We start from the raw sequence: 16,132 nt of genomic DNA on the forward strand, positions 1-16,132 counted from the left end.
GGTTTATTGGAACATTTTTACTTTATTTAGAGAAAGATAATGACATAAAAATGTAAACAAAAACAACACCAACTACACGTTCTTTAAAAACTGAAATCATGTACTAAAATTATACGGCTATTGTAACATATCGAGATGTGTGCGTAGAACAGTCGTTGAGTTTATTTGCCAACTTGAACTACGGAAGTATGCACGTGTGGTAGACATGGCTGCCGAATTGAAGTAAGTTAAAATGTTGTTTTGAATGTTGCAATTAATCCTTTGCAAAAGTTTCCATCTTAATGAGATATCCCTTTTTGTAAAAATGAGTGAAAAAGTGGTGGCACCATACTGAAAGTTATCCAATCCGTTTTTGTCTCCATGCACATTTATATGTACCAGTTCGGGATCATTGACCAGTTCGGGATCACTTAAACTTTGCAATAACCAAATAATTATATCACTTGTCATTATTACCAATTTCTGTTGATAAATGTGAAGATTAACACCCATTAAACCAACAAACCCAAAATAAGGTGCCAAACATCATAACTTATGGCCGTTTTCCTGAAGGTTGTCTGCGAAATTTATAATTTTTTTGTTTAAAAATGTTGGTTGAAAAACATTGTTAAAACTTCTTACCTTTAGAATTGGAGTGCCGGGGCAAAAAATATGGAAAAGTTTCCGTATGGCGGCACCACTTTTTCATTCGAAATAAAATAATATAGTATTTAATTTACCTGATTGATATATCCCTTTTTGTAAAAATGAGTGAAAAAGTGGTGGCGCCATACAGAAAGTTATCCAAAAATATTTATGTAAAATGATAAGCATGTGTAAAAAAACATTCCTGTGAATACTGTGCAGTCATCTTGTTTTTTGAGGAGAGTAGTTATCAAAATCTTCTTTGGGGGGGGGGGGGACTTACCCTTGACCAGTTCGGGATCACTCAACATCTCATTGCGTCAAATGGTGCTGCACTAACTTACTAAGTATGGTAAAATCATACTACTGGAGTAGAAAGTATAATTCAGTTGATTTTGAGAAACATTACTTCAAATAATTCTAGTAGATTTTTTATTTTGTGAGAAAATTAAGCTTGGAGGGGTCAATAATGCTTTTTAGGTTTGCTTCACTTTTTCATTTGCTTTTGCTGTTGTTTTGTCGCTGGGTTTTTGCGCTGCTATTGAAGACACTTTCATGACATTCACTAAAGAAAGGAAGTCCAAGTGCATGCCAACACACCTCTGAAGTTTTGTGTCCTTGAGAAACAGTTTCATGAATGGGAGTATGGGTTTGCAATAAAGGGCACTCTACTGATTCAGAATAGATTCAACTGATCCTGAACTGGTCAAACAGGTGACGATACTTTTCTCAAAGCCTCTTCAAAAGAACTAATCTTTTTTGTCAGTGAATACTTGGTGAGTTTTATGTCATGTTTAGGTAAACTGATAAACCTTTTTGTTTAAGATATCAAAGAGATTGCAACAAAAAAGAAATGTGAATTCAAAAAGTGATCCAGAACTGGTCAAACGACTGTAATAACCTTACAACCAGTCATTACATTTGGAAGCATGGAAAACAGGAAAGAGTCCAATTCCGTGGTCACTATTCAGCTGCCCGGTGTGGCAGGAGATTGATTGTACTTCTAGAAACTATTAAATAAGGCTCCCCCGCATTCATAATGCTTGCATTTCCTTTTTGTTGAGTGAAACTAAAAAACATTGTCAAAAAATGAAATTTTCTGCCCAGTACTCACTGTTGTTTTCTGTCGCGTTGCATGTTTTTTGACTTTTCAATATTATATGCTCAACACTTTATAAATATGTTCTCAATGGTGTTTTGAGTGTTCATTAGCGGTGAGGGTTAAGTTTATGCCCTTCAAATTTGTGTCATGATTGTTTTATAACAATTTTGGTAAAAATGGGGCAAATCTGGTGACTAGAGCTGTCAAAATTATACATGTCAGGACCAGATTGTCATTTGCCGATCAAAAGAATCTCGTAACCCTCCGGCCTTGTGGTGGTCTTGTTATGTTATCGCAACTGGATCATACATACAGAAAAATGTGTACACAAACTTCTTCTGATTGACAGCGCCCTCTCATGAGTCCATGTTAATATCTATGACATTTGACAGAATCTCCGGGACAGATCTCCCTGCATATTGCTGGTAGAATGCCGACTTCTCTTATTAGCTAGATGGCAATATGTTAAACAGTCAGTTCAGAGTCCAACCCGTATTTCCGTTTTTCAGGGCATTGTCGCATTTTCGTAGAAATTTCAGAGTTTGTACGCACCAATCTTTCAGCGTCCGCCATGATGTTAGGCTGTGTCCGAATTGGCGACTTTGGCTACAGCAATGGCTAGATCAGCGCGTCTGTTAGTTGTGGTAACATAACCCTTCAGCTGATGGCGTAGCCGGAGGGTTATGAAGCAAACGCAATGTGTGCAGGGCGAAATGGTCAAAAACGTACAATTTCGACAGCTAGTCAGCAGATTTGCTCCATTTTTACCAGTTTGGAAAATCATGACACAAATAAGAATTTGTGTCATGATTTTCCCCTCAGATAATTATTAAGCTCATTATGGCTAAAACAAAAGAAATGCTGTCCGAGCAATTGTGGCTGCTATACCCACAGAGCAGCTCAGCCCTACCACCCATCCCAGGAATTAGAGCCTCCCCCCTATACCCCCTCAGTGCAGCTCAGCCCTACCACCATTCCCCAGGAATTAGAGCCTCCCCTATACCCACAGTGCAGCTCAGCCCTACCAACCATCCCCAGGAATTACAGCCTCCCCTATACCCACAGTGCAGCTCAGCCCTACCAACCATCCCCAGGAATTACAGCCTCCCCTATACCCACAGTGCTGCTCAGCCCTACCACCATTCCCCAGGAATTAGAGCCTCCCCTATACCCACAGTGCAGCTCAGCCCTACCACCATTCCCCAGGAATTAGAGCCTCCCCTATACCCACAGTGCAGCTCAGCCCTACCACCCTTCCCCAGGAATTAGAGCCTCCCTTATACCCACAGAGCAGCTTAGCCCTACCACCCTTCCCAAGGAATTAGAGCCTCCCCTATACCCACAGTGCACCTCAGCCCTACCGCCCATCCCCAGGAATTAGAGCCTCCCCTATACCCACAGTGCAGCTCAGCCCTACCACCCTTCCCCAGGAATTAGAGCCCCCCCCCCCATACCCACAGTGCAGCTCAGCTCTACCACCCAACCCCAGGAATTAGAGCCTACCATATACCCACAGTGCAGCTTAGCCCTACCACCCTTCCCCAGGAATTAAAGCCTCCCCTATACCCACAGTGCAGCTCAGCTCTACCACCCATCCCCAGGAATTAGAGCCTCCCCTATACCCACAGTGCAGCTCAGCCCTACCACCCTTCCCCAGGAATTAGAGCCTCCCCTATACCCACAGTGCAGCTCAGCCCTACCCCCCCATCCCCGGGAATTAGAGCCTCCCATATACCCACAGTGCAGCTTAGCCCTACCACCCTTCCCCATGAATTAGAGCCTCCCCTATACCCACAGTGCAGCTCAGCCCTACCACCATTCCCCATGAATTAGAGCCTCCCCTATACCCACAGTGCAGCTCAGCCCTACCACCCATCCCCAGGAATTAGAGCCTCCCCTATACCCACAGTGCAGCTCAGCTCAGCTCTACCACCCATCCCCAGGAATTAGTGTTTCCCCTATACCCACAGTGCAGCTCAGCCCTACCACTCATCCCCAGGAATTAGAGCCTCCCTATACCCACAGAGCAGCTCAGCCCTACCACCCTTCCCCAGGAATTAGAGCCTCCCATATACCCACAGTGCAGCTCAGCTCTACCACCCCTCCCCAGGAATAAGAGCCTCCCCTATGCCCACAGTGCACCTCAGCCCTACCACCCATCCCCAGGAATTAGAGCCTCCCTATACCCACAGAGCAGCTCAGCCCTACCACCCTTCCCCAGGAATTAGAGCCCCCCCCCCATACCCACAGTGCAGCTCAGCTCTACCACCCATCCCCAGGAATAAGAGCCTTCCATATACCCACAGTGCAGCTTAGCCCTACCACCCTTCCCCAGGAATTAGAGCCTCCCCTATATCCACAGTGCACCCCAGCCCTACCACCCTTCCCCAGGAATTAGAGCCTCCCCTATACCCACAGTGCAGCTCAGCCCTACCACCCTTCCCCAGGAATAAGAGCCTCCCCTATACCCACAGTGCAGCTCAGCTCTACCACCATCCTCAGGAATTAGAGCCTCCCCTATACCCATAGTGCAGCTAGGCCCTACCACCCATCCCCAGGAATTAGAGCCACCCCTATACCCACAGTGCGGCTCAGCCCTACCACCCTTCCCCAGGAATTAGAGCCTCCCCTATACCCACAGTGCACCTCAGCCCTACCCCCCATCCCCAGGAATTAGAGCCTCCCATATACCCACAGTGCAGCTTAGCCCTACCACCCTGCCCCAGGAATTAGAGCCTCCCCTATACCCACAGTGCAGCTCAGCCCTACCACCCTTCCCCAGGAATTAGAGCCTCCCCTATTCCCACAGTGCAGCTCAGCTCTACCACCCATCCCCAGGAATTAGAGCCTCCCCTATACCCACAGAGCAGCTTAGCCTTACCACCCTTCCCCCCAGGAAATAGAGCCTCCCCTATACCCACAGCGCAGCTCAGCCCTACCACTCATCCCTAGGAATTAGAGCCTCCCCTATACCCACAGTGCAGCTCAGCCCTACCACTCATCCCCAGGAACTAGAGCCTCCCCTATACCCACAGTGCAGCTCATCCCTACCACCCTTCCCCAGGAACTAGAGCCTCCCCTGTACCCACAGTGCAGCTCAGCCCTACCCCCCATCCCCAGGAATTAGAGCCTCTGATATACCCACAGTGCAGCTTAGCCCTACCACCCTTCTCCAGGAATAAGAGCCTCCCCTATACCCAAAGTGCAGCTCAGCCCTACCACCCTTCCCCAGGAATAAGAGCCTCCCCTATACCCACAGTGCAGCTCAGCTCTACCACCATCCTCAGGAATTAGAGCCTCCCCTATACCCATAGTGCAGCTAGGCCCTACCACCCATCCCCAGGAATTAGAGCCACCCCTATACCCACAGTGCGGCTCAGCCCTACCACCCTTCCCCAGGAATTAGAGCCTCCCCTATACCCACAGTGCACCTCAGCCCTACCCCCCATCCCCAGGAATTAGAGCCTCCCATATACCCACAGTGCAGCTTAGCCCTACCACCCTGCCCCAGGAATTAGAGCCTCCCCTATACCCACAGTGCAGCTCAGCCCTACCACCCTTCCCCAGGAATTAGAGCCTCCCCTATTCCCACAGTGCAGCTCAGCTCTACCACCCATCCCCAGGAATTAGAGCCTCCCCTATACCCACAGAGCAGCTTAGCCTTACCACCCTTCCCCCCAGGAAATAGAGCCTCCCCTATACCCACAGCGCAGCTCAGCCCTACCACTCATCCCTAGGAATTAGAGCCTCCCCTATACCCACAGTGCAGCTCAGCCCTACCACTCATCCCCAGGAACTAGAGCCTCCCCTATACCCACAGTGCAGCTCATCCCTACCACCCTTCCCCAGGAACTAGAGCCTCCCCTGTACCCACAGTGCAGCTCAGCCCTACCCCCCATCCCCAGGAATTAGAGCCTCTGATATACCCACAGTGCAGCTTAGCCCTACCACCCTTCTCCAGGAATAAGAGCCTCCCCTATACCCAAAGTGCAGCTCAGCCCTACCACCCTTCCCCAGGAATAAGAGCCTCCCCTATACCCACAGTGCAGCTCAGCTCTACCACCCATCCCCAGGAATTAGAGCCTCCCCTTTACCCACAGTGCAGCTCAGCCCTACCACCCTTTCCCAGGAATAAGAGCCTCCCCTGTACCGACAGTGCCGCTCGGCCCTACCACCCAGCCCCAGGAATTAGAGCCTCCCTGCACCCACAGTGCAGCTCAGCCCTACCACTCATCCCTAGGAATTAGAGCCTCCCCTATACCCACAGTGCAGCTCAGCCCTACCACTCATCCCTAGGAACTAGAGCCTCCCTATACCCACAGAGCAGCTCAGCCCTACCACCCTTCCCCAGGAATTAGAGCCCCCCCCCATACCCACAGTGCAGCTCAGCTCTACCACCCATCCCCAGGAATAAGAGCCTTCCATATACCCACAGTGCAGCTTAGCCCTACCACCCTTCCCCAGGAATTAGAGCCTCCCCTATATCCACAGTGCACCCCAGCCCTACCACCCTTCCCCAGGAATTAGAGCCTCCCCTATACCCACAGTGCAGCTCAGCCCTACCACCCTTCCCCAGGAATAAGAGCCTCCCCTATACCCACAGTGCAGCTCAGCTCTACCACCATCCTCAGGAATTAGAGCCTCCCCTATACCCATAGTGCAGCTAGGCCCTACCACCCATCCCCAGGAATTAGAGCCACCCCTATACCCACAGTGCGGCTCAGCCCTACCACCCTTCCCCAGGAATTAGAGCCTCCCCTATACCCACAGTGCAGCTCAGCCCTACCCCCCATCCCCAGGAATTAGAGCCTCCCATATACCCACAGTGCAGCTTAGCCCTACCACCCTGCCCCAGGAATTAGAGCCTCCCCTATACCCACAGTGCAGCTCAGCCCTACCACCCTTCCCCAGGAATTAGAGCCTCCCCTATTCCCACAGTGCAGCTCAGCTCTACCACCCATCCCCAGGAATTAGAGCCTCCCCTATACCCACAGTGCAGCTCAGCTCTACCACCCATCCCCAGGAATTAGAGCCTCCCCTATACCCACAGAGCAGCTTAGCCTTACCACCCTTCCCCCCAGGAAATAGAGCCTCCCCTATACCCACAGCGCAGCTCAGCCCTACCACTCATCCCTAGGAATTAGAGCCTCCCCTATACCCACAGTGCAGCTCAGCTCTACCACCCCTCCCCAGGAATAAGAGCCTCCCCTATGCCCACAGTGCACCTCAGCCCTACCACCCATCCCCAGGAATTAGAGCCTCCCTATACCCACAGAGCAGCTCAGCCCTACCCCCCATCCCCAGGAATTAGAGCCTCTGATGTACCCACAGTGCAGCTTAGCCCTACCACCCTTCTCCAGGAATAAGAGCCTCCCCTATACCCAAAGTGCAGCTCAGCCCTACCACCCTTCCCCAGGAATAAGAGCCTCCCCTATACCCACAGTGCAGCTCAGCTCTACCATCCATCCCCAGGAATTAGAGCCTCCCCTTTACCCACAGTGCAGCTCAGCCCTACCACCCTTCCCCAGGAATAAGAGCCTCCCCTATACCGACAGTGCCGCTCGGCCCTACCACCCAGCCCCAGGAATTAGAGCCTCCCTGCACCCACAGTGCAGCTCAGCCCTACCACTCATCCCTAGGAATTAGAGCCTCCCCTATACCCACAGTGCAGCTCAGCCCTACCACTCATCCCTAGGAACTAGAGCCTCCCCTATACCCACAGTGCAGCTCAGCCCTACCACCCTTCCCCAGGAATTAGAGCCTCCCCTTTACCCACAGTGCGGCTCAGCCCTACCACCCATCCCCAGGAATTAGAGCCTCCCATATACCCACAGTGCATGCAGCTTAGCCCTACCACCCTTCCCCAGGAATTAGAGCCTCCCCTATACCCACAGTGCAGCTCAGCCCTACCACCCTTCCCCAGGAATTAGAGCCTCCCCTATACCCACAGTGCAGCTCAGCTCTACCACCCATCCCCAGGAATTAGAGCCTCCCCTATACCCACGGTGCAGCTCAGCCCTACCACCCATCCCCAGGAATTAGAGCCTCCCCTATACCCACAGAGCAGTTTAGCCCTCCCCCCCCCCTTCCCCAGGAATTAGAGCCTCCCCTATACCCACAGCGCAGCTCAGCCATACCACTCATCCCTAGGAATTAGAGCCTCCCCTATACCCACAGTGCAGCTCAGCCATACCACCCATCCCCAGGAACTAGAGCCTCCCCTATACCCACAGTGCAGCTCAGCCCTACCACTCATCCCTAGGAATTAGAGCCTCCCCTATACCCACAGTGCAGCTCAGCCCTACCACCCTTCCCCAGGAATTAGAGCCTCCCCTATACCCACAGTGCAGCTTAGCCCTACCACCCTTCCCCAGGAATTAGAGCCTCCCCTATACCCACAGTGCAGCTCAGCCCTACCACCCATCCCCAGGAGTTAGAGCCTCCCCTATACCCACAGTGCAGCTCAGCCCTACCACTCATCCCTAGGAACTAGAGCCTCCCCTATACCCACAGTGCAGCTCAGCCCTACTACCCTTCCCCAGGAATTAGAGCCTCCCCTTTACCCACAGTGCAGCTCAGCCCTACCACCCATCCCCAGGAATTAGAGCCTCCCTAGACCCACAGTGCAGCTCAGCCCTACCAATCATCCCTAGGAATTAGAGCTTCCCCTATACCCACAGTGCAGCTCAGCCCTGCCACCCTTCCCCAGGAATTAGAGCCTCCCCTATACCCACAGTGCAGCTCAGCCCTACCACCCATTCCCAGGAATTAGAGCCTCCCCTTTACCCACAGTGCAGCTCAGCTCTACCACCATCCCCAGGAATTAGAGCCTCCCCTATACCCAAAGAGCAGCTTAGCCCTACCACCCATCCCAGGAGTTAGAGCCCCATATATACCCACAGAGCAGGTCAGCCTGAATGTATGTTTTGGTTCTTTATTGATCCACTTTTCTGTTTTCTTGTTTCAGGACTGGAGGAGGGTTACATTATTGCAACTACGATTTAGCTTGCATTGGGGCAATCCCTTTTGGGAATTTTGATCGTTTGTTTATTATTCCACATTTATTAGTCAACTTTTTTTTAATTCTTTTGTTTTATGGTCCTTTTGGGCCTTTTGTATGATAATTGATTTAATTCATAAGTCTTCTGGAAACAATAATGTATCATGTTTGTTTAGGGAAGCTTGAATGTATGAATGATTTAATAATCAAATAAATGAAATAATATCTCCTTTTTTTTTTTACAGGACTGCCCAACCTGTGGAATACTACAGAACATTCATTGTAAGTAGTATATTCAATTTCAAGCTGGTCAAAGTCACATATGAACTTATGAAATTAGTGACCCACACTCTGATCAAATTATACATGTAGAATAAGCTACTATGTGGTGATAAAACAATCACTCAACAAACTAGCCACATGTCATCAGTCCACAATCCATTCCAAGTGTATTTGTTGGTGCGTTTACCAGTTTTCAAATTTGATGGAAACGGAGCCATGTAATTGGGCCCTGATGTCTTACTGCATGTCTTAGACCAGCGAGCTTGCCCAGTGACAATAGCATTTCCACCATGTATATAATTTTTTTTCATAAATATCCCAGACAGTTTCTCTACTCCTATTGGTTAAGAGCGCGTCATGTGGGTGTGCATAAACCTTTTGTTAGTGACCAGTTGAAAGTGTCAATTCATAAGCGTGACACGCAACATTGCACCTGTTTTTATAAAGACAGTGTCTTCATTCATATTGGTCGAGAGCAACGGCTGTAACAGTTGTGCCACATCACGCGATACACGCGACGCCCACAGCATTCCCTTATAAGGAGTTGTTAACACGAGGGCAGCGAAGGGCTCTACCATTTCGAAGCTGGAGGGTTGTTGTGTTTAAAGAAATCATTTAACAGTTATAATTTTTGCATTTATTTCACTTTTTGACCATGAAGTGATGTTTTTATCCGAAAAGGTATTTATGAAGGGGAATCAAAGTGTGTTGAATCGGTTTTCAACTTCATCTCGGTAAATTATCAAGAACCAGGCCTCGTTGGGATTAAACCACTAGTTGAAAACCTCTTCACCATACATTGATTCCTTTAGTTATGCAAACTGCATTTTTTTATTTTTGTAAAGAAAGAAGACATTCGTCCTGATGGGAGAGAGCTTGGAGAAATCCGGCCAACTATTCTTAATGTTGGTGAGTGTGATAACCTGTGATAGAACTCAGTGCTGTACTTAGCTTTCCTTTTATATCATTTGTGTTTTTAGGAAGGTCCTAATGACAAGTTGTAGTAAAAGATCACATGAAGTTCGCTGGCGCTTTTGGGATTGGCCAGTCTCTTTGTTTTTTTGTATGGCTGGTAAAGTTTCTTCCAATCAGAACTGATCATTGCGCTGGAAGAATCAGGGGACGGGCTCCAAATTTATTGTATGAATCACTCTTGTTGCATCTATCTATTAAACGGGATCATTCATTTCGCCTCCAATGCCAGGTTCAATAACAACAGCAGATGGTTCAGCACTTGTGAAGCTTGGGAACACCACATGCATCTGTGGCATCAAAGCGGTATGTAAATTATGCCTTTGAATGTAAAGATAGATTATTTGCTAATATTGGTACTGTCATTTCCCCATCTTGCTAATTCAAAACTTTTAAAAAATTCAATTTTTATTCAATTTTGTTTTAAAGGAATTCTGTACTCCTGAAGAGGATCAGCCAAAATGCGGAATTGTGGGTAAGAAAAGTTGTCCTCAGTGTCCTCAGTACTGTATTTCCTATTAGTACATCTGAACATGTTTTCACTTGTGCATAACTTTACATGTATGTATCATATGCTTTACTTTAGGTGTTTATTAGTTTTTATGAACTCTTTCTTAAATCATTCTTATCTGTCTTGACGGATACTGCACCAACACCTCAGGGGTCACACGGGCGGGGTCCGTTGTGTGCATGTACATTGTAATTGCCAACCATTCATGTCAGATATACTGGGGCAAACCATTTCTCTTAACTATATAAGCGTACGGTTATTTTTACTATGCATCACACAACAGTCAGAACCTATGGCTTCTTTATTATAAATTGCTTTGTCCTTCGAATGGGACATAAATACCCGAAGGACTAAGCAATAATGTTAAAAAGTGTCTTGTCATAAATAGCCCTATGGAGATAAGTATCCAAGACCTTGACGAAAACCCAAATGCTGCTGTTCTGAACCCCATTCATTGGAAGAGTAGGAGGATTAATGTATTTTTTATTTAATGTTGTGCACCTAAAGCAGGCTACCTGTAGGTAAAATGAATTCATGTTATTGCAGAAGCATACTTCCATGAGATATGGCGGACACGATGCTACAACACTATAAGGTTTGAGTAAATTTGTGTGTTTACACCCTAACCAAATAGTACACTCCTATTAAGTCCGCCATACCTCTAAAAGGCTTATTGGGCAATATTGGTCGCTATAACTGAATTATTGGGGGTTTTGTTCACACCAGAAACAAATTGATGTTGTTCTGATGAAACTCATATGCACGTTTTCTTTTTCAGTATCTTTCTTTCACCTCTTTACCTTTTTCCTGACAAGATTGCTGTTTTTGTTTTTTGCGTTTAGTTCCGAATGTAGAGTTACCACCTCTGTGTTCCTCACAATTCAAGCCCGGACCTCCTAGTGAAAAAGCTCAAGTCATCAGTCAGCTCATTGCTGATGTTATCAACAAGTGAGTATAATGTACAGGGATGACTTACATTGTACTTGGAAATGCCTTCTTTGTACTGTTATTGAACTGTGGCTGGTATTGTATTTTGTTTTCACCCAATCTATTCTAGTTTTCGCTAATTGAATTGAATTTATTTTTTGCTAGGATTCCACCATCTTTGTCATTTTCCCCCTGGTTCTCAATCATGTATACTCGTTCATTTTCATTATCATTCGGCAGAGAGTTGGGCTCGTTGCCTGCTTGTCTTCAGATTGTATAATGAGGTTCATACCTGGAGTCGCCACCATCACCTGTACCCTTTCAATCGCCGCTATTCTTAGCTTTCACAAAGTTCTACTCCTTCACTTTGTAACATTGTCTATTCAACAGCTTCAAGGGGGTGGGGGGCCTCTGCCAAAACTTGTGCACATGAGTGCACCGCAAAGACTTTTAAAAAAAGGACTCTCAAACTGACAAAATGACTTGCCTCAACTGATATTTTTTTTAATTGATGATTTCCCCTTTACTTTTTGTTATGTTTCAGTGCAAAGTGCATCGATAAGGAATCCCTATGTATTGTTGAATCAAAGGTAATGGAAATGTTAATAACTGTTCAAGTTGGTAGGATGTTAGGCTTTGCATGGCGGAGTTAACATAAAACACTCATTCGAGGTGTTGGCTTTCAAAAAGAAAGGCTTACCCATGGTTTGACTTTTGTACTCTTTTCATTGTCAGGAGACTTTTCAACAGCTTTTAATCTTTCATTTTGTGAAAATGCTTCATTATTTTGTTTCAGTGAAGTTAGGAGTATGGCGATACACTTGTAAGACATGTTAGATGCAAAGGTGGATGAAACAATATTCCTGTATTGTAATTGCCAATGCTTTTCAATCAAGAAAATCAACTTTTAGTTTGTGTAGTCATAAGCTGTTGCCATAAATTTGCACACTCGTACAGACCCTACTGGTTGGCAAACGCCATACAGATGTGCAGTCAGACCCACAGTCGGTCTGCATCACGCACCCATTAGCCGTGTACAAAACAGCGCGATATTCCCTCAGATTGCAAACCAAAATGTTAGTGAGCACGCGCTATGTGCAATTTACATAGTTCACGGGAAAGGTCTAATGTTCTTTCCCCAAAGCCCACCCTTCAACCTTCCCACCATTGATGGTTCCAAAGTTTCAGATATGAGACTATGCCACTGGAAGTTGCAGACGCCCAGCCATCAACTCTAAAATGATGGGACAATTCTTGTTCTAATTCACAGTTATGTTGGGTTCTGTTCTGTGACATAGTATGTCTGGACTATGATGGTAACATTGTGGATGCTTGCCTCATTGCTCTCATGGCTGCTCTTAAAAATGGTAAGTTCTATGAAGTTAGCATACAGTCCTGTTTATGGGTTATATCATGTGTTCGACAAAGAAGTATTTGGGAAATCTATATTGTGGTAATATTTGTGTTTGTGTAATTTTGTAGCAGGTAGCTTTTATTGCTTATGTACGAATATGTAGCAGACCTCCAAGCATAAGATTTAGGGATACATGTACTTTACTACAAGATTTGTCTACAATTTTTGTATGTTTTGTGACAGTATGGTTTTTTCATGATGTTTTGTTTTCACATGTGATTACTTGCGAGTCTTAATTCCTTGTTAGGACGCTTGTTTTCACACAGTTCCTTGTGCAGTATGCCCATCAAACCTTTCTAAAATGGTGATAAGAACTATTCTGACCGAAATTTACAGTGCTTTTCTCTTTGTGCATGTTGACAGACCACATAATTATCAGTTGGAGTTATATGAAAAGTTTGATTTCTGAAATTTAAATGTTCAGAGCTTTAAAGATACAAGAACTTGGCATTTTAATGCACAATACCGGTATTTGTTCTATGCTGTGTTACCAAAACCCTTGAGGTCAAAGGGCGACAATTTTTAACATAATTTGATTTGAAATAATTTTCAGTGTTGCTACGTGAAGTGACGATTGATGAAGAATCACAACTTCCAGTCACATCATCTGATAAGATTGTCCCACTAAGCATAAACAGCACACCAGTAGCAACCTCATTTGCAATCTTTGATGAGTAAGTATTACAAAAGTAAATTTTGGGGTTAACAGAGAAAAATTTACAGAATTTGAACCTGTGACCTCTGGAATGTCCTGGTGCTTTACCATGCAACTGAGGTAACCAAGTTGCAGTCTCCCTATTTTGTCAATATCTTTGTTTGAGTACCAGTCAGAAGCCATTCAACCGGAAATTTTTCCTATTCAAACAGGGAACACACCCAAGTTATTCCAGTCGGTAAGGCCCTTTTTTGTGCACACACCTGCCCATGGGGACCTGGAACTAGCAGGGTAATCGGCTGGGGATGTAAATTTAGCGTAGCGGGAAAGTCCCTGCCATGTCCCGCTAATGCCCAGTTGGGTGGGGGACTTTTCTTTTTGTAAATCCATGGCTTTACCCCTGCACCAACATGCAGGGCATTATTTTACAACTCCTGCATGATCCCAGCCAAGGCATGCATTTCTCAACATAAACCCTGCTCCGGTATGCAGGGCTTCACAACCTTGCATGGATGCATGGTATTTATCGAAGCAATTCTGGTTCCAATATGTAGGGCATGTCAACATATTGTACAACCTTGGCGAAGTCCCACATGGCCCAAGTCCCACTTGGCCCAAGTAGGGCGGGGCAACAACATTGTATAATCTTGCCCAAGTCTTAGCTACAAATGTATTGTCCTTTTTTTTAGGGCAGGGGGTGAAAATTGTATGAACTCGGTCAAGTCAGGCAGAGCAGTCCCAATTAGCAGGGCACGCATTTTCGCCTGTCCCGAGGGGACTACAATTCAATACCTGAATTTCTGCAAAAAAGCATTTTGCATCTCATGTGTCTTAACCTCGGGTCATAAGTTCAATGTCTGGTATCGTTTCAGTGCTGTGTTATTAGCAGACCCTACCAATGAGGAGGAATGTATAGCTACTGGGATGGTGACAGTGGTAGTGACTGAAGATGGCAACTTACAAGCCCTTCATAAACCAGGTAAGATTTCACTCAGCTTGGTCTTCTGAGCTACCACAGTGGGTGGTTAATTTGCTTCAGTGTATCGCAGTGTTGTTTCCAACTTGAAATCAACAAACTGTACTAAGCCATTGATCAGCATAAATCCAAATATTGTACATTTTAGATTTGTATGAAAAACATTGACATTGATGATTCGTTGCTCAAAGTGTTTCATGTTGAGCCCAATCTATTGTATGTTGTACAAACCTGTAATTATTTCCACTCATATCACTGTTGTAATGTTGAAATGTTCATTTTAAAGGGCTCGGTATAATGTAAACTGCTATGCTCGGTACAATGTAAAACTGCCATAGCTCTAGCTCGCTGGAGCTATGGCAGTTTTTATATTTCTTCACTCATTTGATGACATGAATTGTTTTTTACTCTGCCATAATTTTGACATTTTTATATGTAATACATTGTATAATGAACTTGCCATGTTTGAGCTTTTTGTGTTTGAAGCTTGTTGAAGTGTATTAAATCATTGCACATTCTGTGTGCAGTTTTCGTGTAAATTTATTCATTGCTTATTATTGTGTGCCAAATCTGTTGATGTTCAATACTATATTTGAACTGAATATTGCTCTGTTATGGTTTGAATACTTGTGTGATTAAAGTTTCTTGAGTGTCATTTTCTGTTTTACTCGTCAAATTCAATCATACAGAATATTACTTTTTGATTATATGTGAGATATACATTGGTGAGAATGTTTCTTAAACAAACACCAATATGTTTTCACAGTGTTTGTTTGTTGTTATATGAACATGTGTATTGAAGTTTGCAATCTTGATAATTGAACTGTTGTTAATGCATTATTTAACATAATGTGAATATGGGTCATTGTTTAACACCATAGCTGTCTGACATTCAATAAATTCAGCCCAATCTGTTACCCATAACTATACATTTCCATTTGTTTTCTAATTATGTTTAAAATGTTCAACTTAATTGATGTCACCCTATTATTAGACAAATACTTGTGCACAAAAAGTATGAACATTTTATTGAGTTCAAAATAATTATTATAATTTTCCAAGACCTATCAAATTTGAAATAAGACTAATGTAGAAAGAATATCATGCATGTGGAGAATAGGACAAAGAGTAGGAGGGTTAAGCTCCTAGTCTTCTTTCTTAATCCTTGCCTAGCACAGACCGAGCAAAAAAAGCATATCCAGTTTGTTCTTACATGTTGGTCATTTGGGTAAAAAGTTAACAAATTTGATTTAAGCTTTCTTGACTAATAAGTGTTTACAAGCAAAAAAACATATATCCAGTTTGTTCTTACATGTTGGTCATTTTTAGTAAAAAATTAACAATTTGATTTAATTTACTTGAATAATAAGAGTTAACTGTGCTTACTTCTTTACTTAGGCCTAGTTAAATGATATTTGCAAACAATATTACACACTTTTTGTTACAGTTATAAAAACTAATGTGAAATGATCTGATATGATTTTGTTGTTAGGTGGGAGTCCACTCTCTGTCGACCAGCTGCAAGATTGCATCACAAGATCCCAAACAAGATCAAAGGAAGTTCTCAACTTAATACACAACACTGTGAACAGTGTAGATAGGTAGTACAACAGCGTTATTCATGTAGTGTATATTGTAAAGGGTTTGTTACAAGATAAAGATGTTGGTT

General features: G+C 44.9%; 1 protein-coding gene across 2 annotated transcripts; it reads left to right on the plus strand.

The window, feature by feature from the left end:
• The first annotated feature begins 145 nt into the window (after positions 1-145).
• On the plus strand, positions 146-16,091 carry LOC139936714 (exosome complex component RRP43-like). 2 transcript variants are annotated; one of them, XM_071931598.1, is made up of 11 exons: positions 146-222; positions 8,972-9,008; positions 9,854-9,917; positions 10,213-10,286; positions 10,410-10,455; positions 11,334-11,439; positions 11,963-12,008; positions 12,689-12,785; positions 13,386-13,506; positions 14,360-14,466; positions 15,956-16,091. In XM_071931598.1, exons 1-11 carry the CDS (start codon positions 206-208, stop codon positions 16,066-16,068), a joined length of 828 nt encoding a protein of 275 aa, XP_071787699.1. In that variant the 5' UTR covers positions 146-205; the 3' UTR covers positions 16,069-16,091. The 2 variants fall into 2 exon arrangements, with proteins under 2 accessions (XP_071787699.1, XP_071787700.1); XM_071931599.1 differs by lacking the exon at positions 146-222 and adding an exon at positions 8,530-8,645.
• Positions 16,092-16,132: the final 41 nt, after the last annotated feature.

The sequence above is a fragment of the Asterias amurensis genome, chromosome 4, assembly GCF_032118995.1.
Source record: "Asterias amurensis chromosome 4, ASM3211899v1".
Classification (NCBI taxonomy): Eukaryota; Metazoa; Echinodermata; class Asteroidea; order Forcipulatida; family Asteriidae; genus Asterias; species Asterias amurensis.

Bases quoted from the DNA above. Each gene is read 5' to 3' on its own strand.
- LOC139936714 (XM_071931598.1), top strand. The intron at 10,456-11,333 runs GTAAGAAAAGTT...TTTTGCGTTTAG, and splicing joins GCCAAAATGCGGAATTGTGG to TTCCGAATGTAGAGTTACCA. The intron at 14,467-15,955 runs GTAAGATTTCAC...TTTTGTTGTTAG, and splicing joins ACAAGCCCTTCATAAACCAG to GTGGGAGTCCACTCTCTGTC.